This window comes from Dasypus novemcinctus, chromosome 23, assembly GCF_030445035.2.
Source record: "Dasypus novemcinctus isolate mDasNov1 chromosome 23, mDasNov1.1.hap2, whole genome shotgun sequence".
NCBI lineage: Eukaryota > Metazoa > Chordata > Mammalia > Cingulata > Dasypodidae > Dasypus > Dasypus novemcinctus.
The window spans coordinates 9,327,965-9,355,220 of NC_080695.1; the positions used below are offsets into that span (position 1 = coordinate 9,327,965).

Below are 27,256 nucleotides of genomic sequence, written 5' to 3' on the forward strand. Positions count from 1 at the left end.
AAGCTGAGCAAAAGAAGCCAACCAAGAGTCCATATGTATGACTTGGATGTAAAATTCTAGGAAACGCAAACTAATCTAAAGAGACAGAAAGCAGACCCCTGGGTGGAGGACTGGAGCAGGGAGTGGTGACAAAGCAGCAGGAGAAACCCTAGAGGGTGCTGAATCGATGCATTATTTTCATTGTATCAAATTGTGTGTTTAAATATGGACAGTTTATTGCACACTGATTATACCTCAAAAAAGCTGTTAGATATTGAAAACGAAATATATTCACAGATGGATGTGTAATAATAAATTTAAAAACAGGTATCTGGGGGAGGCCTGACGCTGGGGCAGGGTTGGGGGGGCGTCCCCCCAGGCGTCTCGGCCGCGCACTGAGTTTGGGTGGAGAGCGGATTTGACTCTCACAGTCGTGGTGGCAAAGGAGGGGCAGCCAGGAAGCTCACGTCCTCTCTAGGAGAGGGAAACCCCCAGCCCCACCTTCTGACAAAGTGGGGGGCCCAGCAGAGCCACGCCAGCAGACTCTGGGGTCCAGTCCCAGGGGTGCACCCCGACTTCAGTCTTCCCTCCCATGGGTCTGTCGGTGACTGTGGAGTGGGAGCCTCTGCGTGGGGAGAGGTGCCGTGTCCGGGCCGTGGCCTGGCCGTGCCAGGACCCCGGGGGAGGGCGGAGCGGCCTCTTGCAGGAAGCTGCGGCTGGAGCTGATGCCGCGGGGGGCCGTGGAGGCCGTGGGGCCTGGCCAAGCACCCGAGGCCCCTTCCAGAGAGCGGGGCTCCCCGCAGCGTGGTCCCGACTGTCCCCGCCGGGCCTGCCCCGAGACTCCGGGCTGGAGGCGGGACGCTCGGCGCCCAGTCCAGGGCAGTCCCGGAAGCAGGCGGCGCCCTGTGCTCTTCCCCGCGGGGAGGGAGCTGGGGCAGGAGTCTTCCCGGGGCAGGAGCCTTCCCGGGGCAGGAGCCTTCCCGGCCAGGAGCGCGGCATGGGCGCCTTCCCAAGCCCCTCCGCGGAGACCTGGACCCTCCTGGCGGCCTGCGGCGCCCTCCTGCTGCTGTGAGTGCCCCTGGGTTTTCTCAAGTGCAAGTGCGGCCGCGGGCCGGGACCGGAGGGTGAAGAGAGGCGGGGGCGGGAGGCCTGAGCCGTTGGCCCACCCGGAAGAGGAGGAGGGCGCTCAGGGCGGGGGCTGCTGGGTCCCGGGACATCTGGGCGCCCACCCCGCGCCGAGCTGGGCTGCCCGAGGCAAGGAGGGCCGGGGAGGGCGGGGGCCCCGGGCGCCGCAGGCTTAGCGGGCTTGGCAAGCTGCCTCCGTGGCTGTCAGCCAGGCCGGGGCAGGGGCTGGGTGGGCGCTGGCGACCCAGGCCAGTTCACAGGTGTAGACACAGGGCAACTACTGGGCCAGGCAACAGGTGTAGACACAGGGCAACTACTGGGCCAGGCAACAGGTGTAGACACAGGGCAACTACTGGGCCAGGCAACAGGTGTAGATGCTGGGCGGTTCCAGGGGTCAGGAAACAGGTATAGACGCTGGGTGACGGGGGTGGGGGAGGGTATCAGGTAACAGGTGTAGACACTGGGTGATGGGGGGGCATCAGGTAACAGGTGTAGGCGCTGGGTGATGGGGGAGGCATCAGGTAACAGGTGTAGGCACTGGGTGTAGGGGGCATCAGGTAACAGGTGTAGACGCTGGGTGATGGGGGGGCATCAGGTAACAGGTGGAGATGCTGGGTGATGGGGGGGCATCAGGTAACAGGTGTAGACGCTGGGTGATGGGGGGGCATCAGGTAACAGGTGTAGACGCTGGGTGATGGGGAGGCATCAGGTAACAGGTGTAGACGCTGGGTGATGGGGGGGCATCAGGTAACAGGTGTAGACGCTGGGTGATGGGGGAGGCATCAGGTAACAGGTGTAGATGCTGGACGACTCCCAGGCCAGGTGACAGTGCAGATGCAGGTGCCTGGGAGGGGCGAGGAGTAGGCCCGGGCGGGCAGGCGTGTGGGCCCTCACGTGCCTTTAGAAGGCAGCCGCTCTTCTAAACGCACGAGGAAGTGGGACTCATGACAGGCAGGGGGTGATTTGTGGAGGAGGAAGTACCGTTTGTCCCGGGACAGAGGGAAGGAACCTCGTGGGGACGGGCGCGCATAGGTGGGGGAAGCGACGACGACCCCCAAGCGTGGACACAGGAGCAGCCCGGCTGAGGGGCGCACGGCGCCCCCCTCCTGAGGATGACGGGGAAGGAAGCCTGGGCCGAGCCGCTGTACCTGCAGCTTGGACACGCAGTGGCGCGGAGGCCGCAGCTCACGATCCGGCTTCTATGACACCCTAGGCCAGTCATGGAGATGGAGTAGACGGACTCCGGGCCGGACAGGGCAGTGCATCTGGGAAGCTGGAAAAGACCTGGAAAGGGATAGTGGGTGGTGCCTCGGGAGTGCCACAGGCTTATAAATGGTTGAAATGGCAAATTTGCATCGAATGCCTGTCTCCACAATCTCAAGGCCGTGGCGTCTCCTGAGGGTGAAGGACAGCTGTGCAGACTTCCACGGACGCCCTTGCCCATCGGGTCTGCATTTGCCTAAGAGGAGGTGACCTTTGCTTAAGTAGGACACGTGGGAACGCGGGGCTCGCCGGGCCTTTGAGAAGTGTCACCTGTGGTTGGTGCCGGAGCTGGGGTGTGCCCAGGAGACTCGAATCTCTGGACTGTCCGTGTACCAGCTGGGCCCTGAGCCTCAGCAAAGTTGCAATGCCTGCTCTCCAGTTCATTGCACCTGCCCAGGTCAGCTAACAGGGAGGTGAGGATGGTCAAACACATACCAGGGAACCAAGAGTGCCTACGGCTGCAAGCAGGAGAATTGCATCCATCATCCATGTGGGATCTAAGCCCCCTCTTCATCTAGAGGTGGAGTGGACATCACCATCTCAGGGTTCTCAGGATGGAGGAATAAAATATGGATTAGAGTGGATTTACTGGTATTCTACTATAGAATTATTGTGACTCTAGCAATGGAAGAAATTGTATCATTGATGTGGAGACAGGGGCCATGGGAGTTGCTGAGGGCAGGGAGAGGGAAGAAGAGGTGTGATGTGGGGGCATTTTTGGGACTTGGAGTTGTCCTGAATAGTATTGCAGGGACAGATGCTGGACATTATATATCCTGCCATAACCACTGAGTGGACTGGGGGAGAGTGTAAGTTACAATGTAAACTATAATCCATGTGGCGCAGTAGTGCTCCAAAGTGCAATGAATGTGCCGCAATGATGAAAGAAGTTGATGTGGGAGGAGTGGGGCGTGGGAACCTCTTATAGGTTTTAATGTAACCTTTTGAGTGTATATCTTTGGAGAAAAATAAAAAGCTCCATGAGGGCGAACGCAGCCCCAGCCTTGGCCTCCGGGGCGGATGGGCTTTTGTTGAGCAGCTACAGTGTGCGGGCACAGCGACGGGGGGAAGACGGTGTGGGGACTGTCCGTGTGGCACTGACTTTCTCGGAGCAGATGGACAGGAAACCAGTAAGAGGCTCGGGGCGGAACAGGGTTCAGCCCCGGGGGGAACGGATGCACCTTCTCTGTGGACAAAGGACACTGGACGGCTTAAAACAAGAGACAGTTCCAGAGCCAGAGGCCGCAATGGAGGCGTCGGGGCGGCTCCCTCTGAAACCTGCAGGGGCCCCCCTGCCTCTTCCAGCCCCCGGGCCCCCCCAGCTCCTCTTCCAGCCCCCGTCCCCCCGCTCCCCGTCGTCCCACAGTCTGCTGCTTCCAGTGCTTGTGAGGACACCAGCCTTGCAGGAGCAGCCCCCTCCCCAGGATGACCTCACCGTGACTGGTTACACCTGCAGAGACCCTCTTTTCAAACGAGGCCGCTCGCACGGGACCGAGGGTCAGGGTATAGACGTGTGCTCTGGGGGACACGATTCACCCCGTAACCGGGCTGAGAGCGGCGCCTCCGGGGGAGCCGCGTCGGGGACAGGCTCAGAGCGCTGTTGGCTGCGTCGGGCTCCCTGAGGACCCCAGCAAGCCCCCTGACATGACTGCTCAGAGGATCTGCTCCGCGGCGTGGGGAGGGTCCGCCGGCGCTGGGGCGCCCTCGGCCCCCGCCCGCCCCCTCTGCAGCGCAGGCTCCAGGGCTCCCGCACAAGCTGCTGAGAAGCTTTGCGTGCTCCGCGAGTCGCGCTTGCGCTCTGGTCAAAGGCTGAGCCCCTGCTGGGCTCTCAGACAGGGCTTCACTGTAAGCAGCTGAGCTTGGACGGTTGTGCCTACGTAGTCGGTCTTCAAGTCAGCTTTAATGACGATAGACAATCCCACTTCATTATTTTCCAGAGTTGCTTTAACAATTTTAGTTCTTTTGCCTTGCCCTGTAAATTTTACAATAAAAATAAACCTTGCTGGGATTTTTGCAGGAATTGCATTGCACCTGTGTATCCATTTGGGTGGAACCGACGTCTTTCCCACGTTGAGCCCTCCAGCCCAGGGCAGGGAGTGGCCCTCCACGTACTAAGATCTTTGATTTCCTTCATTAGTGTTTTGACGTTTTGGCATGCAAGCCACGTGCCCGTTTGGGTAGATTCCCACCTAAGTAACTTTTTGAACAATTGTAAATGGTATTGCCCTTTTAATTTTGGCTTCCATGTGCCATGCTTAAATGTAGAAAACATTCATTTGAATACATTTGCCTCATACCCCGGGGCCTTGTGAGCTCTGTTAGGATTCAGGAGCGTTTTGAGGATCCCCCGCAGGTTTTTCAGGCCCTCTCATGCCATGTGCGTGCAGGGACATTTTTCGTTCTTCATTTCTTTTTTGGATGCGTTTCCTCTCCTCCTCTTGCTGTTTTGTGGCGGCGGGAACGTCCAGTGTTGAGTTGAGTAGAGGGGTGGGAGCCGCCCCTGCCCCGCTTCCTGATTAGTGCGGGCACGTGGCGTGGGGCCCCTGCTCAGAGACGCACTGGCAGGCGCTCCGGGGGCTGGCGGTGACCCCTCCCAGCTCGAGGTGGCCTGTCCCTACCCTCCTCCTCGCTCAGCATCCAGGTGGGATTCTCCCACATGCCCAGACCCTTCTCTGACGACCCCTCGAGGCACGTGGACGGAGGAGGCCTTGGTTGACTCTCTAACTACCTTTAAACAGATTCAGTCTAGAGCTGAGCCCCCCGCTACAGCAGCCCTAGCTACCCATGGCCGGGTAACCCCGATTAAAATAAAAAGTCCCTTTCCCGGCCACGCTGGCCACAGGGCGCCAGGGGCTACCATACTGGACAGCACGGATGACAGAACGTCTGCATCCCTGTGGAAGGTCCTCCGTGGATGGAGCTCTTCATCCACAGCCTCTCGTTCCCCCACAGGTATGGAATATGGCCCTACAACCTGTTTAAGAAGCTGGGCATTCCCGGGCCCAGGCCCCTGCCGTTCATCGGGACATTTTTAGAATATCGAAAGGTGAGTGCGCTTCAGAGTCATTTTTCCTCAGTGCTTGGGATCCTTGGGCTATTCGACTGAGTCGAATTCATTTGTCTTCAGAAATTCAGAGGGCAGTTAGGAAGGTGAGGACAGAAGGCTCTGAGACCAGGTGAGGCCGCCAGCCTCACCTCTGCGCGCGCCTGCACAGGCGCACAGCTGCTCCAGCTGGAAGCGGGAGCAGCGGTGGTTCCCAAGCCCCTGGCCCGGGGGCATCCACAGCACGGATGCCTCGTTTTACATATCTTGAGAGCACCAACTCCCCCAGTGCTCTGGGCAGGTGACAAAGCTCTCTCCGTGCCAGCCCCTGGAGGAACAGCCAGTAGCTTGGGGACGGTCTCTGATAAATGCGCGCACCGCAGCTGAGCTCCACTTCGTGCACTAACCTAGAAACGCAGACGCAAGCCAGGCCTAAGTTTCCAGGTGGGAGATACCGGCCAGGCCCGGGGAGCTCGCGCCCGGTAGCAGGACTCTCTTCCCCCCTCCTGGGTGGGAGTGGTCAACGCCAGCACCTCCGCGCCTGCCACGCACCACCCAAGGCGCCCCGGTGCCCCTCTGGAAAACGGGGGTGAAGAGCCCCACCCACCGAGGCCAGGCCGAGCAGCAGCTCGGGCAGCCTGTCTAAGGAAACTCCTTCTTTTGCAGGGGCTTTGGCAGTTCGACCTGGAATGTTTTAAGAAATACGGAAAAACCTGGGGGTAAGGCTCTCACCACGGGGTCCCCTCCTCCCACTGCAGTGAGAGAACACGGGGGGCGGGGGCTCCTCTTTCCGGACACCACCGTGCGTGCAGAAGCTCAGGCCATCGGCCAGGCTTGGCTGTCGGCCGCCCGCCCCTTTGGAGCTGGCCCTCCCGCACCGTGGGTGGGAGGCATGTCCACAGCCCGGTCAACCTGAAAAGTAGCAGCGACGGCTGCGTGCAGGCGCTGAGCATGGCCAGACAAGATCTGTCCCTCCCGAAGAGCTCAGACCCAAGTGGGGTTCTGATGCACGCATAGGAGCGAGTAGAAGTCGGCCCAACAGGGCATCTTACAGTCCAGTGAGGAGGCTGGAGACCACGTTGACCAGTGTAAGGAAAACACTCCGAGCTGGGATGCGGAGGGCGCCCAGCTGGTCCCAGTGGGCTCAGGGAAGCCAGGCATCCCCATGGCGACGAGGCACGAGCTGGCGCCCACTGGCCCCTGAGAGGATCCGCTTCCCCAGCGTCCTTAGGAGGCTGATTTCCCCCTTACAGATGGCTCCAAGCCAGCCTGCCTTTTACATGCTGCACTATGTCTCCCAGAGCTCGCCTTTTCCTTCTATCCTTGTCAGGATCAAACCAAACAAGTGTGAATGCTGTCGCCCAGCGTTACCTGCTGAGAAATCGGGTGAGGGTGGATATAAACGACAGGCAAATGCTAGCAGGCACCACCAAGCAATGCACTGGCACCAATTCTATGCAGCTCAACCTAAATGTCTCGAAATCCACATTTTAAAAAAAATCACCTGGAGCGGATGTGGCACAAGTGGTTGAGCACCTGCTTCCCACACGGGAGGTCCCAGGTTCGGTTCCCAGTGCCTCCTTAAAAACAAAAACAAACAAACATGAAAAAACCGACTCAGGGGAGCCCATGTGGCTCAGTGGTCGAGGGCCGGCTTCTCACACACGAGGTCCTGGGTTCAATCCCTGGCCCCTGGTACCTAAAAGAAAAAAAAAATCCTCTGTTGGTGAATAAATGTTTGAAAACCATAAAGCCGCTCCAGCCTCCGTCTCTAGCCCTGTTCATTCTTCGGGCTGTCTTTGGGCTTCCATGTGGGTCATGCTCCTCGGTCGGCACTGGGAATGCAAAGGCGGATAAAGACACCCCGTCTTCAGGGAGCACATGTTCTAGGCAGGAAAGAGGCGGCTCAACAGACCTTCCAAAGGCAACGCCAGTGCCACGCAAGGTCTACACACAGGGTTTTGAGGGACACCAAGTAAAGCTGGAAGACTGCATGGAGAAGGTGACCTCTGGGCAGAGCCCTGAAGGAGAAATAGGAGTTGGTCAAATAGAAAGGGAAGACACCCATTTTACTCCCACCCAAACGGTCAAAAATATCAAAGACCAGCGATACCAAATGCAAGTGAGGCTGTGGAGCGGCTGGAACCCTCGTTCGTGGCGCAGGAGTGGAGTAGAACAACCTCTCTGAAGAGTCGCCTGGCAATTTCCTATAAAGTTAGACATAGGTTTACCCCGTAACCCAACAACTCCATACCCAAGCAAAGTGAAAACATGCCCCAAAAAGACTTGTACAAGAATCTTCTTAGCAGCTTTACTCCTTGTCAGAATGTTCATTAGCAGAAATGAATAATCCAGTCGTGGCACATCCATACAGCAGAATGCTGTCCACAGTAAGAACCCAGCTATCGACACACTCACCACTGTCCACGCATCTCAGCCACGTGATGTGTGCGGGGAGCCAGGTGTGGCAGAATACATGGGATATGATGTCATTCGGATGAAGTCCAAGGTCGAAAGCTAATCTACACCAATAAAAATCAAAAAGTGGTTTGGAGAGTCGGGAATCTCCCCAAACACACTGTCCAGGGAGCAGGAATATATGTTTCTTTTTTTGGTCGGTGACGTACACAATTGTCAAAACCTGTCAATCCAAATCCTTTAGCTGTAGTGTCCCACTGCAGAAGGAGGCAAAGAGGCCCTGGGATCTTCTGGGTACAGTAGAGACTAAAGAATTCAGCATGGCTGGAGTATAGGATGCCTGAGAAAAAGCTGGAGAAGTAGGTGGGAGCAAGTAAAAGAAATCATCTTAGCCTACGTTTTAGGATTCTCCAGAGGAAAAAAACAATAAAAATTATAGAGATGTGTTCTAGAAATTGGCTCGGGCAGCCATGAGGATGAGTATGTCCATATTACATAAGGTAGGTCACAAGTTGGAGACTCTGATGAAAGTGAGATTGGATTCCCCAGAAGAAGCTGGCGAGCTGATGGGAGAGGCAGGAATTCTTCTTTCTGACTTCTGACACCAACTGATTGGATGAGGAGACACTGCTCATTGCTGAGGGCAATCTCCTTTGTTGATTATAGATACAGTCAACTGTCGATGCAACCAACCAACTATAGATTCAAATCCATCTATGAAATATCTTCACAGTAACTATCAGGCCAACGCTTGCCTGACCGAACACTGGACACCAAAACTCAGCCAAGCTAACACATGAAACTAAGTATCCCAGGCTATATTCTTGAAATTAGATATGCAGATGTTTGACGTGTACTAGAAGGGGGAAATGGTGGTAAGGGGTTGCTTAATGATAAAGATCTTAGAAAAATAACCAAAAGGCCAAGCTTGCCAATCAGAATACTTGGGTTTAAGAAAGGTTTTCTAGCTCGCTCTTGGCTGATTTGTTTTGTTTTGGGTCTTGGTGTCTGCCGCAGCATCTACGAGGGCAGACAGCCCATCCTGACCACCCTGGATCCCGTGCTTATCAAGGCGGTTCTCGTGAAGGAGTTTTACACCCTTTTTACCAACCGGCGGGTAGGTTCCAACTCAGGGTTGCATCTTTCTTTTGTGTTCCTGGCAGGAAGGAGGGAAAGTTGGGCTTTCTGCTGTGGCCCCTTCCTTTTGCTGATCATCAGTTTATATGCTCAAAGCCCTTTTCCATATTCGTGTCTCCGTTTGCTATTCTGATGGCTTTGCAAAATCTGGTTTGCCTCTTTTGAAAAGCATGCCAGCGTCCAAGTGCTGGGCAGTCACCCTTGCATTGGCAGCAAATTTGGAAGCTAAAGGCAGCGTAATGTGGAAGTGGCTGTCCCCTAGGGTGGCATCTGAAGAGCCCTTTTGCTGAAGTTAGAGCCGCCGTATGTCAAGGCGCTAGGCTGTGGGCAACGGGGCTGGCACAGGGCCCGGCCAATTGGCAGGCTCCCCTGCAGGGATTTGAGCGCCCCTGGCCGGCTCCTGTCCAACATCTCTCCCACTTCTACCTGTCATGACAACTCAAACTCCACCGGTGGGGTTAAGCCTTTGGTGTCTTTTGGGCCAAGATCACATTTTAAGCCATTTTGTCAGCACCCTTCCTCCAGCCCCTAACGGTAATGAGATATCACACAGCTCTGAAGCACTCTGGACTCCAGGTTATTCTCTGGAATGCTTCTTCCCTACTCTTCTGCATTTACTACAGGTGCGTATGTTTTTCCAACCAGGTTTATAGTCCCAGTTTTGCCTCAAGTTGGCCTCGGGACCCTGGAAAACACAATCCCTTTAGGTACCTGGGTTTCTTCACATTTCAGAGAGGGTAGTGGTGGTTAGGATAAAAAAAACTCATAAAAGGTAGCAATAATCTTCCCAAAGGCATATAATATTAGACCGAAAAATAATCACGCGGAAGCTTTTGTCCTAATTATTCTCCCAGCTTGACTCCCTGCAAAGAAATAGATCGGCTGGTTCTGCGGGGACCGGCTTGGGACCCCATGGCCTAAGGACAGTGTGCCTGGGCCCCACAAGCGCTTCCTGCGGCATTGGCTCCAGCCACACCCACGTCTCCCCACACGCCGCCCCAGCTCCTGTCTTGGCATCGCGGTTCAGCGCACGCTGGGAAGAGCGTACATTACCTGATTCGCTATTTTTTCCAGTTTCGGGGTAATGCCTCTAATCCCCCCTCGGAAAACCCCCAAGCGCCGTTCTCCAACCCACGCCTCTCCGATTCACTCGGTCCCCTTTAGAACTTCGGTCTGAACGGAGGTTTGGACTCGGGCCTCACCATCGCTGAGGACGAGACGTGGAAACGGGTCAGGACCGTCATCTCCCCGACCTTCACCAGTGGAAAACTCAAGGAGGTAAAGGCTGGCCCACGGGAGGAGGCGCGGGCCCGCGGGAGGAGGTCATGGCCGCGGCCAGGGCTGGACCGGACGCCTCAGCAGGTGCAGGGCGAGAGCGTGCGGCTCTGCGCCTCCCTCCCCCCTGAGGCTCCTTCCCCCTCTCGCGTCAAGCTTTCTTGCCTTCCCGTCCCGCCTCTCCTTCCTCTCCCTCTTCATCCTCTCCCCGTCCTGCGTCCTCTCCTCCTGCCTCTTCGTCCTCTCCCTTTCTGCCTTGGTCGGCCAGGGCTGCCAGAGCCGAGACCGCAGACTGGTCGGCTCACACCACTGCTGCTGATTGTCCCCTTCCGGGAGGAAAGACGGCCGCGTCCAGGGGGCAGGGCGCGCTGCTCTGAAGCCGGCAGCGTCCTGGGGTGGCCGGCCACCCACAGCTCAGGCACTGCCCCGACTCTGTGTCTAAGTGGCCCTCAGTCCTGTTGGAGGAAGGCCCTGAATTCCCCTGGCCTCGCCTTAGCCAACGGCATCCTCCAAACTCCATTTGCAAATGGGCTCAGGCCACAGGGCCGGGCTGGGGCTTGGACATGTCTGTGGGGGACACGATTCAGCACAGAACGTCTCCCCCGCCCTCCCCTGCCCTCCTCTGCTGCCCTCCCTTGCCCTCCCCTGCCCTCTTCCCCCTCCCCTCCTCCTGCCCTCCCCCACCCTCCCCACTCTCCCCAACCCTTCTCCTCTTGCCCTCCTCCTCCTCCTCCCCTTCCTCCCCTGCCCTCCCCTACCCTCCTCCCCTGTCCTCCTCTGACCTCCCCTGTCCTCTTCCCCCCACCCTCCCCACCCTCCCCTGCCTTCCTCCCCCGCCCTCCCCCTGCCCTCCCTGCCCTCCTCCCCCTGCCCTCCTCCCCTCCCCTCATCCTGCCCGATCCCACCCTCTGCCACCCTCCCCGGCCCTCCTCTGCTGCCCTCCCTTGCCCTCCCCCACCCTCCTCCCCCTCCCCTCCTCCTGCCCTACCCCCTCCCCGCCCTCCCCCACTCTTCTCCTCTTGCCCTCCTCCTCCTCCCTCCTCCACCCACCCTCCCCTGCCCTCTTCCTCCTCCTCCCCCCTCCTCCCTCCAGTGGACTCACCACTTGCTGTTCCTGGAGATAGAAACGTGCCCACAAACGTGCTGCCTTGTGCCCCAGTGTCAGGGAACAGCTTAGCCCAGGCCCGAGGCACTGCCGTGTGGCCCGAGGAAAGGGGGCCATTCCAGGAGCCCCAGAGGAGCCCCCGCCGTAAAGGGCCCTGAGGACGTGCTCTCCCCTCTTGCCGGGCATCTCAACGCTGCGGAGCAGGGAGCTGCTTCCAGGCCTGCCCTTGGCCACAGTCCTGACCTCGAGTAGAGTTGAACCCGTCTTTATGCACCGATGGTCTGTCCGCACCTAAATCCGCGTGTCCAGGAGGCAGGCGGGAGGGAGCAGGAGCAGGTGGCGGCCTCAAACGTCCACGCAGAGCGGCCCTCTCGCCTGTCCCTCCCCGGGGCGCGTGGGAGAAGCCAGCGCGGTGCTCCACGCAGGCAGGGGCTCCTGGGCTCCTCTGCTGAGCCCCCGATAGTAGAGGCGCTTTGGACGCCCCCAAACTAGGGCGGTCCCCACGTGGCCAGGGAGCCTCAGGGCTGGCGGGGGCAGCGCCTCTGCGAGAACCGGCTCGGAGCGGGGAGATGCAGGGGGTGGGAGCCCCCGAAGCCTGTGGGGGGGGACCTTCTGCCTGGAAACGAGGGGCGCGGGCAGCACCTCCCAGTCCAAACCGGCCCCTTGATGGGCGTGTGGGGCCTGCGGTGCGCACGCAGCGCTGCTGGCCCGCGTCTCACTAGGCCGCCAGCTTCTCGAAGGAGAGCACAGGATGTCACTGTTTCAAATGTCCTTCAACCAGAAATGAACTTGGACCCTCAATTTGGCCAGAATTTTTATCTGCACTTGTTTTAGGCAAAAGGGGCCAGATGACAGCACAATACATTTGTAACTGGATGTTTTTTCCAAGAACACCCGGTGGCAAGCTGGACGCAGCTTGCGCGGCTCCTAGAGCAGATGGTGCGCGTTTCCGCCCGGATGGGGGGCTCCAGGGTAGCCGTTGCGGGGGCGTCTACGCCCCCGCGCGTGGGACAGGCGGCCTCAGGGCCCCCTCCCTGCAGAGCCGGTTCTGTGCTCCACCACGGACACCCCTCCCTCCAGAACCCAAGCCAGTTTCCTCCACGCGGGGGTGGTGGGCCGTGACCTGCAGCCCCCCCACCCCACCGCGGGGCTCCGTCCTCAGCTGGACGGAGGAGGCGGGGGCTTGCCACGCTGCAGGACCCGGGAGAAAAGCCCGCTGCCGCTCGGCTCCTCCCTCCTCTTCCAGGACCCCCGCCCCCCTTTGCTTCACTCTGGTGAGTGGAAGTTTGAGAGCAGAGACCCCCACGTGTCCATCTGGGGGCGCCCAGGACTGAAGGCCGTGGCTGTGCTTGTGCTTCCAGATGTTTCCCCTCATCAGACGCCATGGAGACCTCCTCATGCGAAACATCGGGAAGAAAGTGGCGCGGGGCGAGGCCGTGGACATGAAGGCGTGAGCTGGGGCCTGGGTCGGGCGGCGGGCGTTTGGGGCGCCGGGCCTGCACGCGCAGGCGGTCCCCGCCGCCTCTTTCTAGAAGGCAGCTCGGAGCCGCTGCCTTCTCCAGCCTCCGCAGATCAGCAGGTTAGTGCAGGCGCAAGGCCAGCCCAGAGGAATTTAGTGCAGGATACAACCCGGGGTGACGGAGCTGGCGGCCCCGACCCGGGCCTCGCCCAGCGCCGCGCACCTGCCGGCCTGGGTGCAGGTCCCCGTGAGCTCCTGCTCAGGGCTCCCTCCTTCCAGCGCGGGCCTGCCTCCTCTTCAACCGGGTCCTCCCACCCCGGGCGCCCCCGTCAGGCCAGGCACGCAGAGGCCCTCCTCTGGAAGGTGGAGCTGCCGGGGGAGGGGGAAGGGGTACGCGTGGGGCATCCTCGAGGCAGGCAAAGGGGACAGAACAGAGAGCCGGGCTGACAGCTGCTCCCACGTGGAGCCCAGCTTTGGCACCAAGCTGCTTAGACGCTCAGAAAACTTAGAGCCCCCTGGAGGCTGTCGAGAGCCCCCTCTGAATAGAACCCCCCTGTCCAGAACTCCCTCCATCTAGAGCCCCCCTTCTAGAGCCCCCTCCACCCTGTCTAGAGCCCCCTCTGCCTAGAACCCCCCTTTCTAGAGCCCCCTGTCTAGAGCCCCCTCCCCCTCTGTCTAGAGCCCCCGTCTAGAGTCCCCCGTCTAGAGCTCCCTCTGCCTAGAACCCCCCTTTCTAGAGCGCCCCTGTCTAGAGAACCCTTCTGTCTAGAGCCCTCTCTGTCTAGAGCCCCCTCTCCCTCCATCTAGAGTCCCCCTGTCTAGAGTCCCCCTGTCTAGAGCCCCGTGTCTAGAGTCCCCCCGTCTAGAGCTCCCCCTAGAGCCCCCCTGTCTAGAGCCCCCCTGTCTAGAGCCCCCTCTGTCTGGAGCCCTCTCTGTCTAGAGCCCCCTCCCTCCATCTATAGCCCCCCCTCTAGAGCCCCCCGGGGCCGTCTGCTCAGCCTCTTCCACTCCTGCAGCCCTGGGTCCCCTGCAGGCCCCACGCGCCCCGCCTGACGCCCCTTCCCCGCGCCTCTCAAACGTCCCGTTCCCTCTCACCATCGAGAGACTTCGGTTTCTCCAGGAAGACAAGCGCAGTCGCCCACCGCGCTGGAGAGGGGTTCCTCTGATCACCTGCCTTTCCTTGTCTTTTTCCTTCTGGTTTGAGGGTCAGGGTTGCTTATTTTAAACACCTCTCTCCCTGGCACGGCGGCGCGCACATCGGAAGCGCGTAGCTCGGTGGCTTCTCATGTCGGCTCTGGGTGGACGCGCAGGCCCGGGCGTGGTTGTTTGCGGAGCCTCCCCGCCCCCGCGCCCCCGCGCCCTCGCCCGCGGCCTGGAGGCCCGGCTCCTGCTCCTGAGCCGTGTGTGCACGAGCGGCCTTTGGCTCCCGGGCCCTGCCCAGCCCGGCGCCTGCGCGACGCCTCCGTGGTGGCCGAGGCGCGGTCCTTGGTGGACGCTGTTGGCACTTCCTTCTCGCGGGCGCCAGCGTTTCTCTCCCCACGTGCGCTGGGAGCCCTCGGGACCCTCCCGGCCCGGGCCGTTGGTCGCGGCTGCTCTGAGCACCCTTTTACCCACCTTCTGGTGGAGCTGAGTCACGTTCCCCTGGGGCCTGTCCCCAGGAGTGGAGTTACCGAGGGCAGGAGCGTGCTGCCTGGCTCTGTAGAAACTGCGTGACTCTTTTCCTAAGCAACCCCCAGGCTGCCTCCTCGGCGACGCGTGAGCGTGTCAGCGGCCCCCCCACCCTTGGCGACACTCATTATCGTCCACCGTTTTCATTCTCGGCCACTCTGGTGGGTGTCCAGAAGTATCTTGTCGCGGTTTTAATTTGCTGTCCCCTGCTGACAAGTGGTGCTTTTCCCCCTTATCTAAGCGCCCCCCCCACTTCTCAGGCCTGACTCCGGTACCCCCCTCTCCCATGGACCCTTGTCTAGCAGCTGTCGTCAGCTGGCCATCCACTCTTCCGTGGCACGAATCTGCTGAGCAGCAGCCGGCGCGGGGCCGACGAGCGCTTGCTCGCTATCCAGGGGCTCTCCAGTGTCCCTTTCAGAGTCCGTACCCCCACTGCACCCAGAGTCTCGGCCCTGCAGGTACGCGGGTGCTCAGTGACGGCCCGAAGGCTTGGTTCCCTTTGCCCAGCCAGCCTGACATTGTGCCAGGCTCAGGAAGGGGCTCGGGGCTTGGTCAGCCGGCGGGGTCTGAGGGCCCAGGCCCTCTTGACCCCTTGGTGTCCTTGGCATCTAAGTCATCTCCCCCAACCCAGGATGTTTGGGGCCTACAGCCTGGACGTCGTCACCAGCACTTCCTTCGGCGTGGACACCGACTCCATCAACAACCCCGAGGACGTCCTACTCCGCCGCATCAAGAAGTTGATGTCATTCAGCTTTTTCAGCCCTCTCTTCTTCCTCATAGGTACAGACACCACCCCGTCCCCCCCCCCCCAAAAAAAAAAAAAACGGCAAAAAAGGCAGCACCGGCACCTTCAGCTTTGGGCCTGGCCCATCTCTGACACGAGCCACCTCGGCTGAGCGTCTTGCCCCACCATCGCCCCCCCTCAAGGACAGACGAGAACCTGCCCCCCCGGGCTGCCATGGGGCCGAGTGAGACCAAGTGTGTCAAAGGGAAATGTAAACTCAAAAGCTTACACACAAGGAAATAAAGAAGACTCGTCACATCGTTAGAGAAAGGTCCCCATTTGTTGCCGAAGATGAAAAATATCTTTAAAATAAGGCTACTCCTTCCTACACGCGCACAGTGAATTCCAGGGCCTCCGAGCGCTGTGGGTTGCATGCCCATATGAGTGATGATTGTTGCTCATTTATCGATGAGGCATTCATGTGTACTGCCGTACTGCTATACGATGTACACCATAAAACATACCCCCAAGTCGACGTTTTCGAAGGACCAACCGGAAACCCTGCACTGTGGGTGGCTCACATGCCCCAGGTCTGGTAAGAAGAGGCCTCGTTCTTTGGTGACCGAGGAGGTTTTTAGGACGCAGGGGAGCGTGTCACCCACAGCCTTTTCCTCTGGACAGACCTTCTGGCTGTGCTTTCAGAACATTTCGCTGTGGCTCTCGTTCTCGCTTTGCCAACGCCCCGTTTCGGTCAGGCCGGTCGTCGTGAAGTTAGGTGCAAGCCAAGTGCATGGGGGAGGCTGCGGGGGCGCAGCGTTTAGAGGGTGGGCGCTGGTGAGAGCCCCCCCGGGTTCGACTTCCAGCCCTGCCGCTCGCCCTGTGAATTTGGGCAACAAGACAGAGAGAATGTGGGAACTCCCAGCGGGACTCTTGGGGGTCCAGAACGGGGGATGCCCAGCAAGGCCTTGTGTCCGTGGCCGGCACCTAACCGATGACCACCAGCCCCGCTGTCGTGGACAAGGGGCAGGTCGTCTCAGGATCCTCACCACCCTACTAGCCCACCGTCCAAGGTCACGCGGGACCCACACAGGGCTTGGGGTCAGCCCGTGCCGGGACTCCACTGTTTGCCTTTCTCCCTTTCCTTAGTGATGTTTCCTTGCCTTGTGCCACTGCTGGAAAGAATGAAGGTGACCCTGATGCCCAAAAAGGATCTGGACTTCTTCGTGAACTTGACCCAGCGTCTTAAGGAGGAACGACAAGCAAGTGGACGCAGGGTAAGCCCGGGGCCCGCCGCCGCCACCCACGCGCCAGCCCGAGGTCAACGGCAGCCTGTTGGCGTTGGTGGGTCCTGCACCCCTGTGGAGAGGTTGCACCTGGCATCGCCCGGACCTGCCCACATCTCCGAAAGCAAGCCGACCCGTGAGCGCTTCAGGACTCGGGCGGCCTGAGTGGGGCTCCGGGGGCGGCAGGCAAGGAGGGAAGCTGGGACACACGGTTGGATGGCGACAGTGGGCGGCAGGGTGCTGGGGCGTGGGACTAAACAAGGGTCAAGTGGACACGCTCCCCCGCGCCTCTCCAAGGAAAGCCTTGACGTAAGCAAGCATGGAAGCATGAAGGAGGCAAGGTGGCTCGAGCCCCTCTGCTGGCGCCAGATGGACAGGGCGGTGATAGCAGTCGAGGCAGTTGCCTGGGGAAGAGGGGTTCAGCTTTGGACTTCCCCAAAGCCCGTTGGGGCTGGATGCTGGCCGGCCACGTGCCTGGTTTCCCTGCCCTGCTCACTATCCACCTTCAGATGCCCAGTTCCAAGTAAGGCCACACCCCCAGGTACTTAACGGGTCTTTGGGGGGGGGTCACGGCTCACCCTGCGACATGGTCCATTATAAAAGGCACATGCCCTTGGGTGGAGTTGGACATTAAGCCACTTGCAGTCATCTTTCTTCATGAAAGGAGAAAACTGGCTTCTTCTGAGCTCTCACGTGTGCCAAGGACAGTGCCAGGGCTTTTTCCATGCACGTCTCTCTCATTCCGTCTTCAAACTGACTTTTCCGGGCAGCGTTAACTGCTGCTCGGGACGCAGGTGGAGGAGCCCTGCTGGAATTCAGGGACGCTCCTCGGGCAGCCTGTTCACATGTGACCCTTCTCGAGAGGGAGAAGGGACAGCCTGGGAAAGCAACAAAGCCTCAAAGAGGAGACGGGAAGGCACCAAGAGCAACTTTACATGCTTTATTGAAAATGCACGTGTCAAGTGGGGCAAAGTGTCTGGAAGAAATATGCCCGATGAAGTGTGACTAGACTTCAGTTATGAGGAACTTGTGCAAATCAATAAGGAAAACACCCATACTCCAAAGAGAGACGTTCAAAGAACACCCATAGAAGAAAAATTACAAGCGCCAATTCCCTTATGGAAGAATGTCCAACCTCATTAACAGCCATAAGCATGCAGATGAAAAGAATCCTACAGTTTATTTTACTATCAAATTAGAGTTTAAAATGGATAATATATGTCATCTTTATGAGAGCCAGAGCTGCCTATCAGTACAAACTCCTTAGGAAACAATTTGGCAATATGTATCAAAAGACTTAAAATGATTTCCACACTGTGATCTATTAGTTCCACTTCAAAAATTTAGAAATCTATTCCCATATAATAATTAGAAATGTGAACAAATAGAGCCTCAAGCAAATGTGTTCATTGGAACAATATAAAAATATTAGAAACAGAAAAAATGCTAAATGATGCTGTACTCATATAATGGAGCTTAGACAGTTATCATAAAATGCTGAAAAAATTTTAATGGGGGAAATAGAGGTGAGTCATCTACGTAAACAATGCTTGCAAAAAGATGAGAAAGAAATACAGAAAAATGCAATAGCATAAGAACATGTTCCTTAGGTATTGAATTTTAAGTAATTTTTAAAATTTTCTGATTTTTCAAAAATATATCTGAAAAATAATTTGGACATAAAAATAAGTTTAGAGGTATTTTAGTATTTTTGCATAAGGCCAGTTCTGAAAATGAAAGACTGTCACAGGAGGCCGCAGGGGACGGGGCACAGGAAGGAGGAAGAGGGGACCCCCTGTGCCGAGGAGGCTGGCTTCCGGTTTCGCTTGAAAGAGTCCCCAGATGTGCCTCGGGCTGAAGTTTGGGGAACACAGCAGGGGCAGCCGGGAGGCCTGCGGCCTGCGTCACTCTCCCACTGCCGTCCTCACAGCACCCCCTCCCCGGCTACTGTTCCAGGACCGCGTGGATTTCCTACAGCTCATGATGGATTCCCAGGCCACGGCCAGTGGGGACGCCGGCCGGGCAGACCCGTCCCCTAAGGGTGAGTAAGGTCACAGGTGCTCACTTGAGGCCCATCAGGGCCGTGCACCCACTCCCTCAGTGAGTTCCCCAGGCAGGCCTTACGGGCCACCAGCACCAACTTCTGATGAAAACCTGCCCTGGGGTGGAAAGACCAGCTCCGCTTGCACTTCGCCCTGCCCTCAGCTAATGTCCCCTCACCCCTGGGCGCTCCTTTCTCATCTGTAAAGGGAGGGCGTTGGCCTCTGGACCTCGGTCTCCAGCTCATAGCATTGCAGCAGTCCTTGCTCTTTTCCCACTCTCGTCCCCTTGCAGGAACTTCCTCCAGACCACCCGCTTTCCGCTAAGCCTCGAGGGATGGTTGTCTACAACCCCCCCATCCGTCACGAGGGCATCCGCGTTCCCAGTTCCTTCTCTGTCAGACAGGCACTTCACAAGACCTGAAGAGGGACAGCAGGTTTCATGTGGCCAAATAAACAGCCAGGAACAGGCCAGAAGGAAACCTCTCCCTGTCCAGACGGTCAAGGGATAGATCCAGAATCTCATCTGCTGTCCCCGCATCCATTCACGGTGTCATTTTTTTTTTCCTCAAAGCTTTGACCGACATAGAGATTTCCGCTCAAGCCATCATCTTCATTTTTGCTGGTTATGAAACCACGAGCTCGACCCTCAGCTTCATAGCCTACAACCTGGCCACTCACCCCGAGGTGCAAGAGAAGCTGCAGGAGGAGATAGAAGCTGCCTTTCCCGACAAGGTGATCTGCCCCGGGGTCCCCGTGGGGCTGGTAACCCTGATCGCTTCCATCTCACGTGTTAATTCTGAGTCTACATTCAAGCACATCCCCAGAAAGGAGATGCTGACACCATCGGACCAAGCACACGTTACGAGGTGCTGGGTCTCCAGGATTAAAGCAAACTATGAACGCTGACACCAAGAGCCAACTGGGGAGGTGGGTCTAGAAACGAGCTGTGAGGGGTACCTTGAAGGTACACAGGATGTGCAAAGTGGCCTGACAGCCGCGTGTTCAACAAACCCTTGTTGAACTCCTAGAGCAGAGCAGACCAGATGTGAGCTGGAGTCCACAATAGGGTGGTGGGCACGCTGGTCCGGGCTCGGTCTCCAGGAGCTCCCGTGACCCTTGTGATGTCTGGGAACAGGCCAGCGTCCCACACTCCGAAGGGGCTGGCGTGATGCTCAGCATTTGCTCCCTTGCAGTTCCTCACTCTTGAACAAACGGCCCTGACTTTTATTTCACATTAAGTCCTGCAGGTTATGTAACTGCTGCTGGGTGGGGAGGAGCAGAGGGGCCATAAATAAGGGAACCATAAATGAACAAGAGAACCTCAGATGGTGGAAGTTCGCTGGAGGAAGTACAAGAGGGCGGCAGGTTAGAGCGTGACGAGTGGACGGCGGGTGGGGCGGAGGGCACCCTTGAGCTCAGGCGTCCATGGATGACATCTCTAGCAGGTAGTGTTTGAATGAGAAGAAACCAGCCTTGGACAGAGAGTTCTGGACTGAGGGAACAGGTACAAAAGCGCTCATGAATCCAGGCCTTGGGAGAGGACCAGGTGGCCAAGTGTAGTGAGGAAGAGGCTGGAGAGGTGGGCAGGGGCCAGGTCATGGCGGACTTCATTGGCCATGGATGGAACTGGGCTGTCACCTCAATGTGGTGAGAAACCACTGAGGGCGCCTACGCGCACAGTGACATGGTCGGATTTGTGCAGGGGGCAGAAATGCACCCAGGGAAACAAGTGCAGTGGCTTTGGCACAGGTGGGGGAGAGGACAGCGGTGGAGCTTGCGACGTGTGGATGGATTTTAGGGAGATGTGGGAGGTCAGCCTGATGGGACTTGCTGACGAATGGGCAAGGTGCGTTTTAAGAAGATCAAGGACAACTTCTAGGTTTGGAGCATGTGAGTGGACGGTGGAGCCATGAACTGAAAAGGGGGGAGACCAGCGAGCAGCAGTTTGTGGAGGTGGAGAGAGCATTGGACTTGGCCACGTTGAGCCATCCGGGGAGAGCCTGGGCAGTCCCGGGCTCTCCGTCTCCTCCAGGCACGTACTGTTAGAACTGCAAGGAAGGAATCCCTACACCGTCCTAGAAGAACACTAGCCAATGGGCTACCAAGGATCCAAGCCATCCCTTACCATGGAGGAGGGATCCTCGGGGACACACGTGACATCCAACGAGCTCTGGGACACCTGGCCCCATCTCACCTAAAACTCGCAGCGTCTATGCTTGAGACACTTCTTTAGTTGGCTCTGGGCAAGCAGAGGTGCTCTGGGGGACGTTTCTGAGTCACAGAATCCTTTAGGCGGCACATCCAGAAGCCCCTTCCTCACCACCCTCCCCTCCTGCAGGCAGAGCCTACCTACGAGGCCCTTTTCCAGATGGAGTACCTAGACATGGTGGTGAACGAGACCCTGCGGCTCTTCCCCCCGGTGGGCCGGCTGGAGAGGGTCTGTAAGAAGAGCGCAGAGATCAACGGCGTGGCCATCCCCCAGGGCACGGCCGTGATCGTCCCCACCTACGTCCTGCACCGCGACCCCGAGCAGTGGCCGGAGCCGGAGGAGTTCCGCCCGGAGAGGTAGGTGGTGGGCAGAGCTCCTCCCGCCCCCTCGAATGCTCAGTTCTCACTCGCCAGCCCTCCACCTGGTAGGATGAAGCCCACCCACCTGTAGGGGGGCGTTTCCTTTCCCGGGGGTCAACGGGTTGAAGATCTAATCCCGCCTATGTAATTCCTCCACAAGTGCTTGATCAAACAACTAGACACCATAACTAGCCAAGCTGGCCTAAAATTAACCATCACACCACCCCAGTCAATATATACAGGATACTTTCAACCCCCTGGGAGGTGCCCTCGTGCCCCCACTCCGCCACATGGGACCACTGTCCTGATTTCTGTGGCTGGAGATTAGTCTTACTGGCCGTTGAGCCTCCTAACGTGCAACCCCACAGGAAGTCCTTTTTGCGTAGTTGGTTTAGTCCCAGGCGGTCGTCTGTTGCCTGGCTGTACCAGGTCTGCTTGTCCATCTGGGTCGCCTCCAGTTTGGGACTAAAAGCAAGACTGCTGCGGCGATTATTCTTGGATAGGCCTTTTGTGGACCTGCGTTTTCATTTTCCCTGGGTAAATATCTAAAGTGGAGGCAACGTGGAATTTTTAAAAGGACCTCAGATGTGCCACCTGCCCTGATCTCAGAACGCCTCTGCGCTTCCTGTGTTGACACCATTGTAAAAATAGTACGAACGTTCGCCCAGGAGCCAGCCGCCTGCGTCCAAACCGGTCGCTCCAGCCAAGGAGCTGGATCATCTCCGATTGCGCCCTGTGCTCAGAATTTAATTAGCTGTGTTCAGGAAAGCGACACAAAGGCCCAGCTTATAGCAGCTGCGACATTGAGGGGTTTATGGCCAGATATTAAAAGCAAAGCCAGAGGGATGCGGGCTTGGGGCCAGACAAATCCCCAGCAAGAAGGGTAAAGATGGGTTGAAAATAAAATGTAATTTCCCAGCTGCAGTGATGAGCGAGTCATATTGTGGCTTCACCGTGGGGTCAAAGACTAACAACCGAGGAAGGAACCCAGGCGGGCGTCAGCGAAGCCAGAAAGACAGAGCGGCCCTGGCGTGGGTGGAGCAGGCATGAGAGCAACCTCAGGGAGGGTTTAACCGGGTGTCCCCTTCCACATAAATCCTCAGGTCCCCGGAAGGGACTGACCTGGTGCCTACGGAGGTCACTCTGCGCAGCGGGGCCGGCACCGGGGGCTAATGCTGACCTCGCCCAAACAGGAGCGGGACAGGGGGCGCAGCCGGCCGAGGCTTTGGGCAGAGCCCTGCGTGCCCCTGGCCCCGCTTAGCCCAACCAAGTGGCCCCCAGCCTGGCCCCAGCCGGGGGGTCGCCCCTCCAGGGTCCACTGCCCGAACGTGGCCACCTTCCCCAGACGTGGCCCCGCCTCGCGCCGTCCCTCTGTCCTCCCCACCTGCCGGGACGCTCCCTCCGCCTGCCCTGGAAAGGCTCGCCCGCACCGCCTTCCGCGTGGTTCCTCTCCTAGACCGTCGCTCCGCCTGGTGGCACAGACCAGTGTCCCCCGCCTGGTCTCCTAGGGTTCCAGAGTGAAGCACCCAGACGGGCGCTGCAAACAACAGAAATCACTCGTTCCACAGCGCGGCAGGCCCAGGTCTGAGATCCCGGGGTGCGCAGCGCCGCGCGCCCTGACACCTCCCAGCCTCTGGGCACCTGCCAATCTGGCCCCGCACAGGGCGCCCCTGCCTCGCCTTCCCGGGCTGCCTGCTCCCTGCGGCCTCTGCCTTCATGTGGCGCCCTCCCCTCTCTGTGTCCGGCTTCTCTCGTCTTTCGAGGACCCCGGCTGGGCTGGTTGGTGGTCCTCTCTGGCCTTAACTTATTCCATCTTAACTAATCGCAGTTGCAGAGACCCTACTTCCAAATAAGGCACGTTCAGAGGTGCCAGGCGTTACAACTCCAGCCCGGCTCTGCAGGGGGCACAGTTAAACGCTCTTCTCCAAGAAAGGAGCCGTATGCATCTCTTTCCCCCACAAGACCAAAACAATGCCGTACACGTTCTAGGTGCCGAATCAGCATTTGTTGAATTCATTCATTCCTTCACAGATCTCTACCGAGCACCTAGTATGTTCTAGGCACGTGGAGAAAGCACCAAATAATTTGCTTCGATCATCTGAATCCACACGGATGTCGAAAAGCACAGGTGCTCTCTCTTCCCTTCCGAGTAACCTCACTGTTGGTAACAGGTTCGATAGGGACAGGAAGGCGGCCCTGGACCCCTACGCCTTCCTCCCCTTCGGAGCTGGGCCTCGGAACTGCATCGGGATGAGATTCGCCCTCCTCTCTCTGAAGGCAGCCCTCGTCATGCTCCTGCAGAACTTCTCCCTGGAGACTTGCGCGGAGACGCCGGTGAGACAGCGTCGCCCTCGTTTTACCAAACCGGCGCGGCCTTGGGGCTGGGCCCGCGACAAGCAGGGAAGTTAGCGGGGTGCACGGGTAGGGCGCGGCCCGCAGACCCAGCTCGCTTCTGACACGGGGGCGTGTGTGGTCCCCCGCCACCCTCTGCTGCAGTAATTCACGGCAGGCGCGCTCCCCTAACAGTGGCTTACTCGTGGTTGCCTTTGTTAGGGGGAGGGGTAGAGCGTAAACTCAGCAGAAGGAGAGCTGCGTGGGGTCCAGCAGAGCTTCCGACATGGGCTTCCAGTTGTCCTCTTGCCATGGAGCCATGACATGTTCCTGTCCCGGTGTCTGTGTGACAACACTCACGGGGCGCTGCCGGCCACGGAAGCCCCTCTGAGCCTCGGCGCCGGGAGCTTTTTACTGGGGCTCCCACTCATAAGCACCGTCAACCGCCCAGGGAGCTGACGTCAAGCTCTAGAGTCTCTGGAGGGCGAGCGGACACTGCAGGACCCAAGCCCCACCCTAATCACCTTCTTGGACCATCAGACACGGCCCAAGGCCCCACCCTAAATCACCTTGTTGGCTGATCGGCAGGAGCCAAGGCCCCGGGCAAATAAGAACTGTCCCATGAGGCACGACATGACATTCCAGGGGCTTACACTCCTCTCCCAGAAGCCAGCTGCAAAGGTCAGGCCTTTTGGACAAGGTTAAATTCTTTATTGCACCTTGAGGGATCTGTGCCTATTTCCTAGAAATTAGCCCAGAGGATTCCCGTTTCATACACCCAAGGGAAACCTGTTACAAGCCAGGTCTAGGAACTAGATCCGTCATGCCTCGAATCACAGATTTGGAGTTTGGGAAGAATTTTAGATGCCACTAGATGGGAGGCAATCATTTAGATGACACTCACTTCCCACCACACCTTGTTATCATCAAATGCTCTTTCTCCTGTGCCAGTGAGGAAGGTTTGTTCACCCCATGGGAATGCAGGGTGGTGGGAAGTCCTGTTTCCCGGGTTTAAAGGGCTGTGTACTTGGCACCGCGTATCTCCAAGGCACCCGCAGCTCTTGTCTTCCTCAAAGTCCCGTCTGCTTTTCTGCACAGACCCCCTTAGAACTGAACACCAACGGCTTCCCGCAGCCCAAGAAACCCATCGTGCTCAAACTCACCGCCAGAGCGAGAGATGCGCCCCGCGAGTGAAGAGCCCGCCCTCGTGCTTGGGAGGGCGCCGCCTATCCTGCCCTGCACCCTGGAGAGGAATGAAGAGATCCCGGGGCCCACCAAAGGCGGGTGCTACCTGGGCAGGGCTTGGGTTGCACTTTGGCCCCTCCCCAAGGTCTTTAGTGCCTGGACAAATGCCTCCCACAGCCAGCGCATAAGTAGGAAGTTCCACCCGAAATCCCAAAGCTTTGTGCTTGCATCCCCGCAGGAAATGCAGAAACATGCCAGGTGAAATCCCTACCACTCCCCCTTTCGCTCTGAGCGCCACCTCCCCTCGTGCTTACCCAGCAGCTGGACAGGTCCACGTGCTCGGGGTCAGATCGCTCAATACCTTAAACCCTGGGCTGTTAACCACAGCCCGCTATCACCAGCAATGACTGTAAACTTGGCTCACCTCGTACCCCGTCCCTGATCCCAAAGGAGGACTCCTCCTCGGCATGCGCCATGAACCAGCAGGTGGTCTTGGCCAGGGAGGGGGTGGGAAGCTGGTGCAGGGGCGGAGCACCATCTGCTAGCACTGGCCGATCAGATCTCAGCTGACCTTAGCTCCTAACTGCCCCCTCCTCGGAAGTATGTCCCCCCTCGCTTCCAACCCGCTCCACTACCAAGCCTTGCAGCAGGGGTTAAGGTTACAGCTGCTTCATGCCAAAGCAGACGGAGTGAGCCCTGCAGGTGCTTGGGGATTGCACCTTGGAGCCACCTCTTTAGTTCAGATGCCCCATGGCCTCTCCAAGCAGAGGAAAGGGAGGCTGGAGATTGGGGTTCAGCTCCCACAGCCTCACAGGCGGATGACTCCTGTGTCTGCTGACTGCTGTGCCCTCCGGGCTTGTGGCCGGCATCATCACAGCTGAGTGCTCCAAGCCTAGTGCCACTGCTGAGCTCCACAGACACGCCCGGGGCGACGGGTGAGGTCAGCCTGTGAGGCTCTGAGTCCAGGGTGTGGGGACGGCCCTGGTCCGAGGTGTCTGCTGCCACCTTCGGGGGTCCCAGGGCAATGGCCCACTCTGGCTTCCCCATGGAGGGCCTGTGCAGAGTGCAGCTCCTGTAACTGTGTTTACACCAAGCCGGGTGGAGGGCAGAGGCACTCGCAAACATCTGAGTGGCAGCTATGCAGGAGTCCCCTTGCAGGAGGGCACCGCCAGCAGCCAGGAGGTCCAGAGAGGGAGGAGAGCGGCTGAGGAAGGGAACTGTATTTTCACAGCCCCCCGTTGCTGTTGAGCTTCTCGGCCGCCACCCGGAAGCTGGGTCCCGCGACCGGCCCTGATTTGTCACACCCTAGGAAGACCGCTCCACTTGCGACATTCTTTTTCATTTCCCCAAACATCTAGAATTGAAAACCATTGTTTTAGGACCATAAATGTAGATCTGAGCAGGAAAACTCTCTCCTGCAGTAGGTGTTGGGATCAACGGGATAGCACTTCTCTGGGCTCTTGCTGCAGCTGGTTAAGCCACGTCCCGTTATTTTGTTTGGCTGGGAAACGAGCCCACGTAGTCTTTATTATCTGTGCCTCAGCTGCTCTCCAGAAGGATTTTAGCGACTCTTTTTGATTGATTATGAGGCAGCCTGGCTCTCCTGGCTAAGAGTTTTAGGATTCCAATGTTAGGCTTTTGAGTCCCCGCTCCACAGAAGTGTGGGTCATTTTGTGCATTTTAAAGTCCTTCACTGTCCCTGCTCATCTGCTGTGGTTATTCTGGTGGCCAGAGGGAGGGCACAAAGCCAGGGCTCTGCACAGCCCAACCCAGGTGGCGGCCCGTCGGGGGAGGACTGTCCCTGGCAGCACCCCAGGGCCGTGCTGGCCTCTGAATGCTTCTTACGCGTTTTGACCAAAAACTGCGATTTTCTACCTGCCATGAATAAGTAATGATAACCCGTTCTGATGAAAGGGGTGGTAAATTATTTATTGGGAATTTTAAAAAAAGAAAAGAAACTCATTGAAATGCTTTTGTTGTTACCGGTTTGAGCTGTTATTTCACTTAGGGACAACTCGCTGAAAATTAACTCTAAAATTATTAGTTATAAATCGAAAGGGTAAAGGTGCCAAGAATTTGTTTCCCTGGCTAGTCTCCCGATAGCTATTTGTTCCGCCTCTGTTTAGCTTGAGATTTTATTTGATTTTTAAAATTTTATCAGAGCAGCTGTAGGTTGTCTGTTGTGACCTGTTTGTTGAAATATGATGGCCACACTAATCATAACAAATGTATCAGACTAATGCAAGGTGTTAATGGAGGAACAGAGTCCTGCAGTTTATGCATGACTCTTCTGTAAACCCACAAGTCCTCTAATAAAAAAATTCTTTTAAGTAAAAAATAAATATGACGGATGCTTCTCAGTCTTTATTTCTCTTGCCATCTCTATAGCATTTTAAAATTTATTTTCTGATATAAAAATCATCCATGTTGATTATAGAAAAGTTGGAAAAAGCACACCGTCACAGACAAAACGAATATCATCCCAAACACACACCATAAAAGCCAGTATTCATAACTTGGTGTATTTATTTCATTCTCTTTTTCAAACATTCCACAAAGAGTATCAAGTGCCTACAGCACGTCAAGGCCTGTTCCTTTCAGCATATTTTTCTGCACATAAATGTTTGTGAAGTTTATCTCAGAACAAGGAC

At 57.5% G+C, this 27,256-nt stretch overlaps 1 protein-coding gene across 7 annotated transcripts; it reads left to right on the forward strand.

Annotated features, from left to right (window-relative positions):
- Nucleotides 1-677: 677 nt before the first annotated feature.
- LOC101412143 (cytochrome P450 3A29-like) lies at nt 678-26,947 on the forward strand. Of its 7 annotated transcripts, none has more exons than XM_058285715.2 (13): nt 678-1,047; nt 5,320-5,413; nt 6,077-6,129; nt 8,846-8,945; nt 10,130-10,243; nt 12,707-12,795; nt 15,104-15,252; nt 16,343-16,470; nt 18,436-18,520; nt 19,093-19,253; nt 20,860-21,086; nt 23,261-23,423; nt 24,519-26,947. In XM_058285715.2, the coding sequence occupies exons 1-13, from the start codon at nt 977-979 to the stop codon at nt 24,612-24,614; spliced, it is 1,530 nt and encodes a 509-aa protein (XP_058141698.1). In that variant the 5' UTR covers nt 678-976; the 3' UTR covers nt 24,615-26,947. The 7 variants fall into 7 exon arrangements, 6 of the variants coding, with proteins under 6 accessions (XP_058141698.1, XP_058141699.1, XP_071067229.1 ...); XR_011647164.1 differs by having other exon boundaries at nt 683-1,047; nt 22,598-23,423; XM_058285716.2 differs by having other exon boundaries at nt 683-1,047; nt 20,890-21,086.
- Nucleotides 26,948-27,256: the final 309 nt, after the last annotated feature.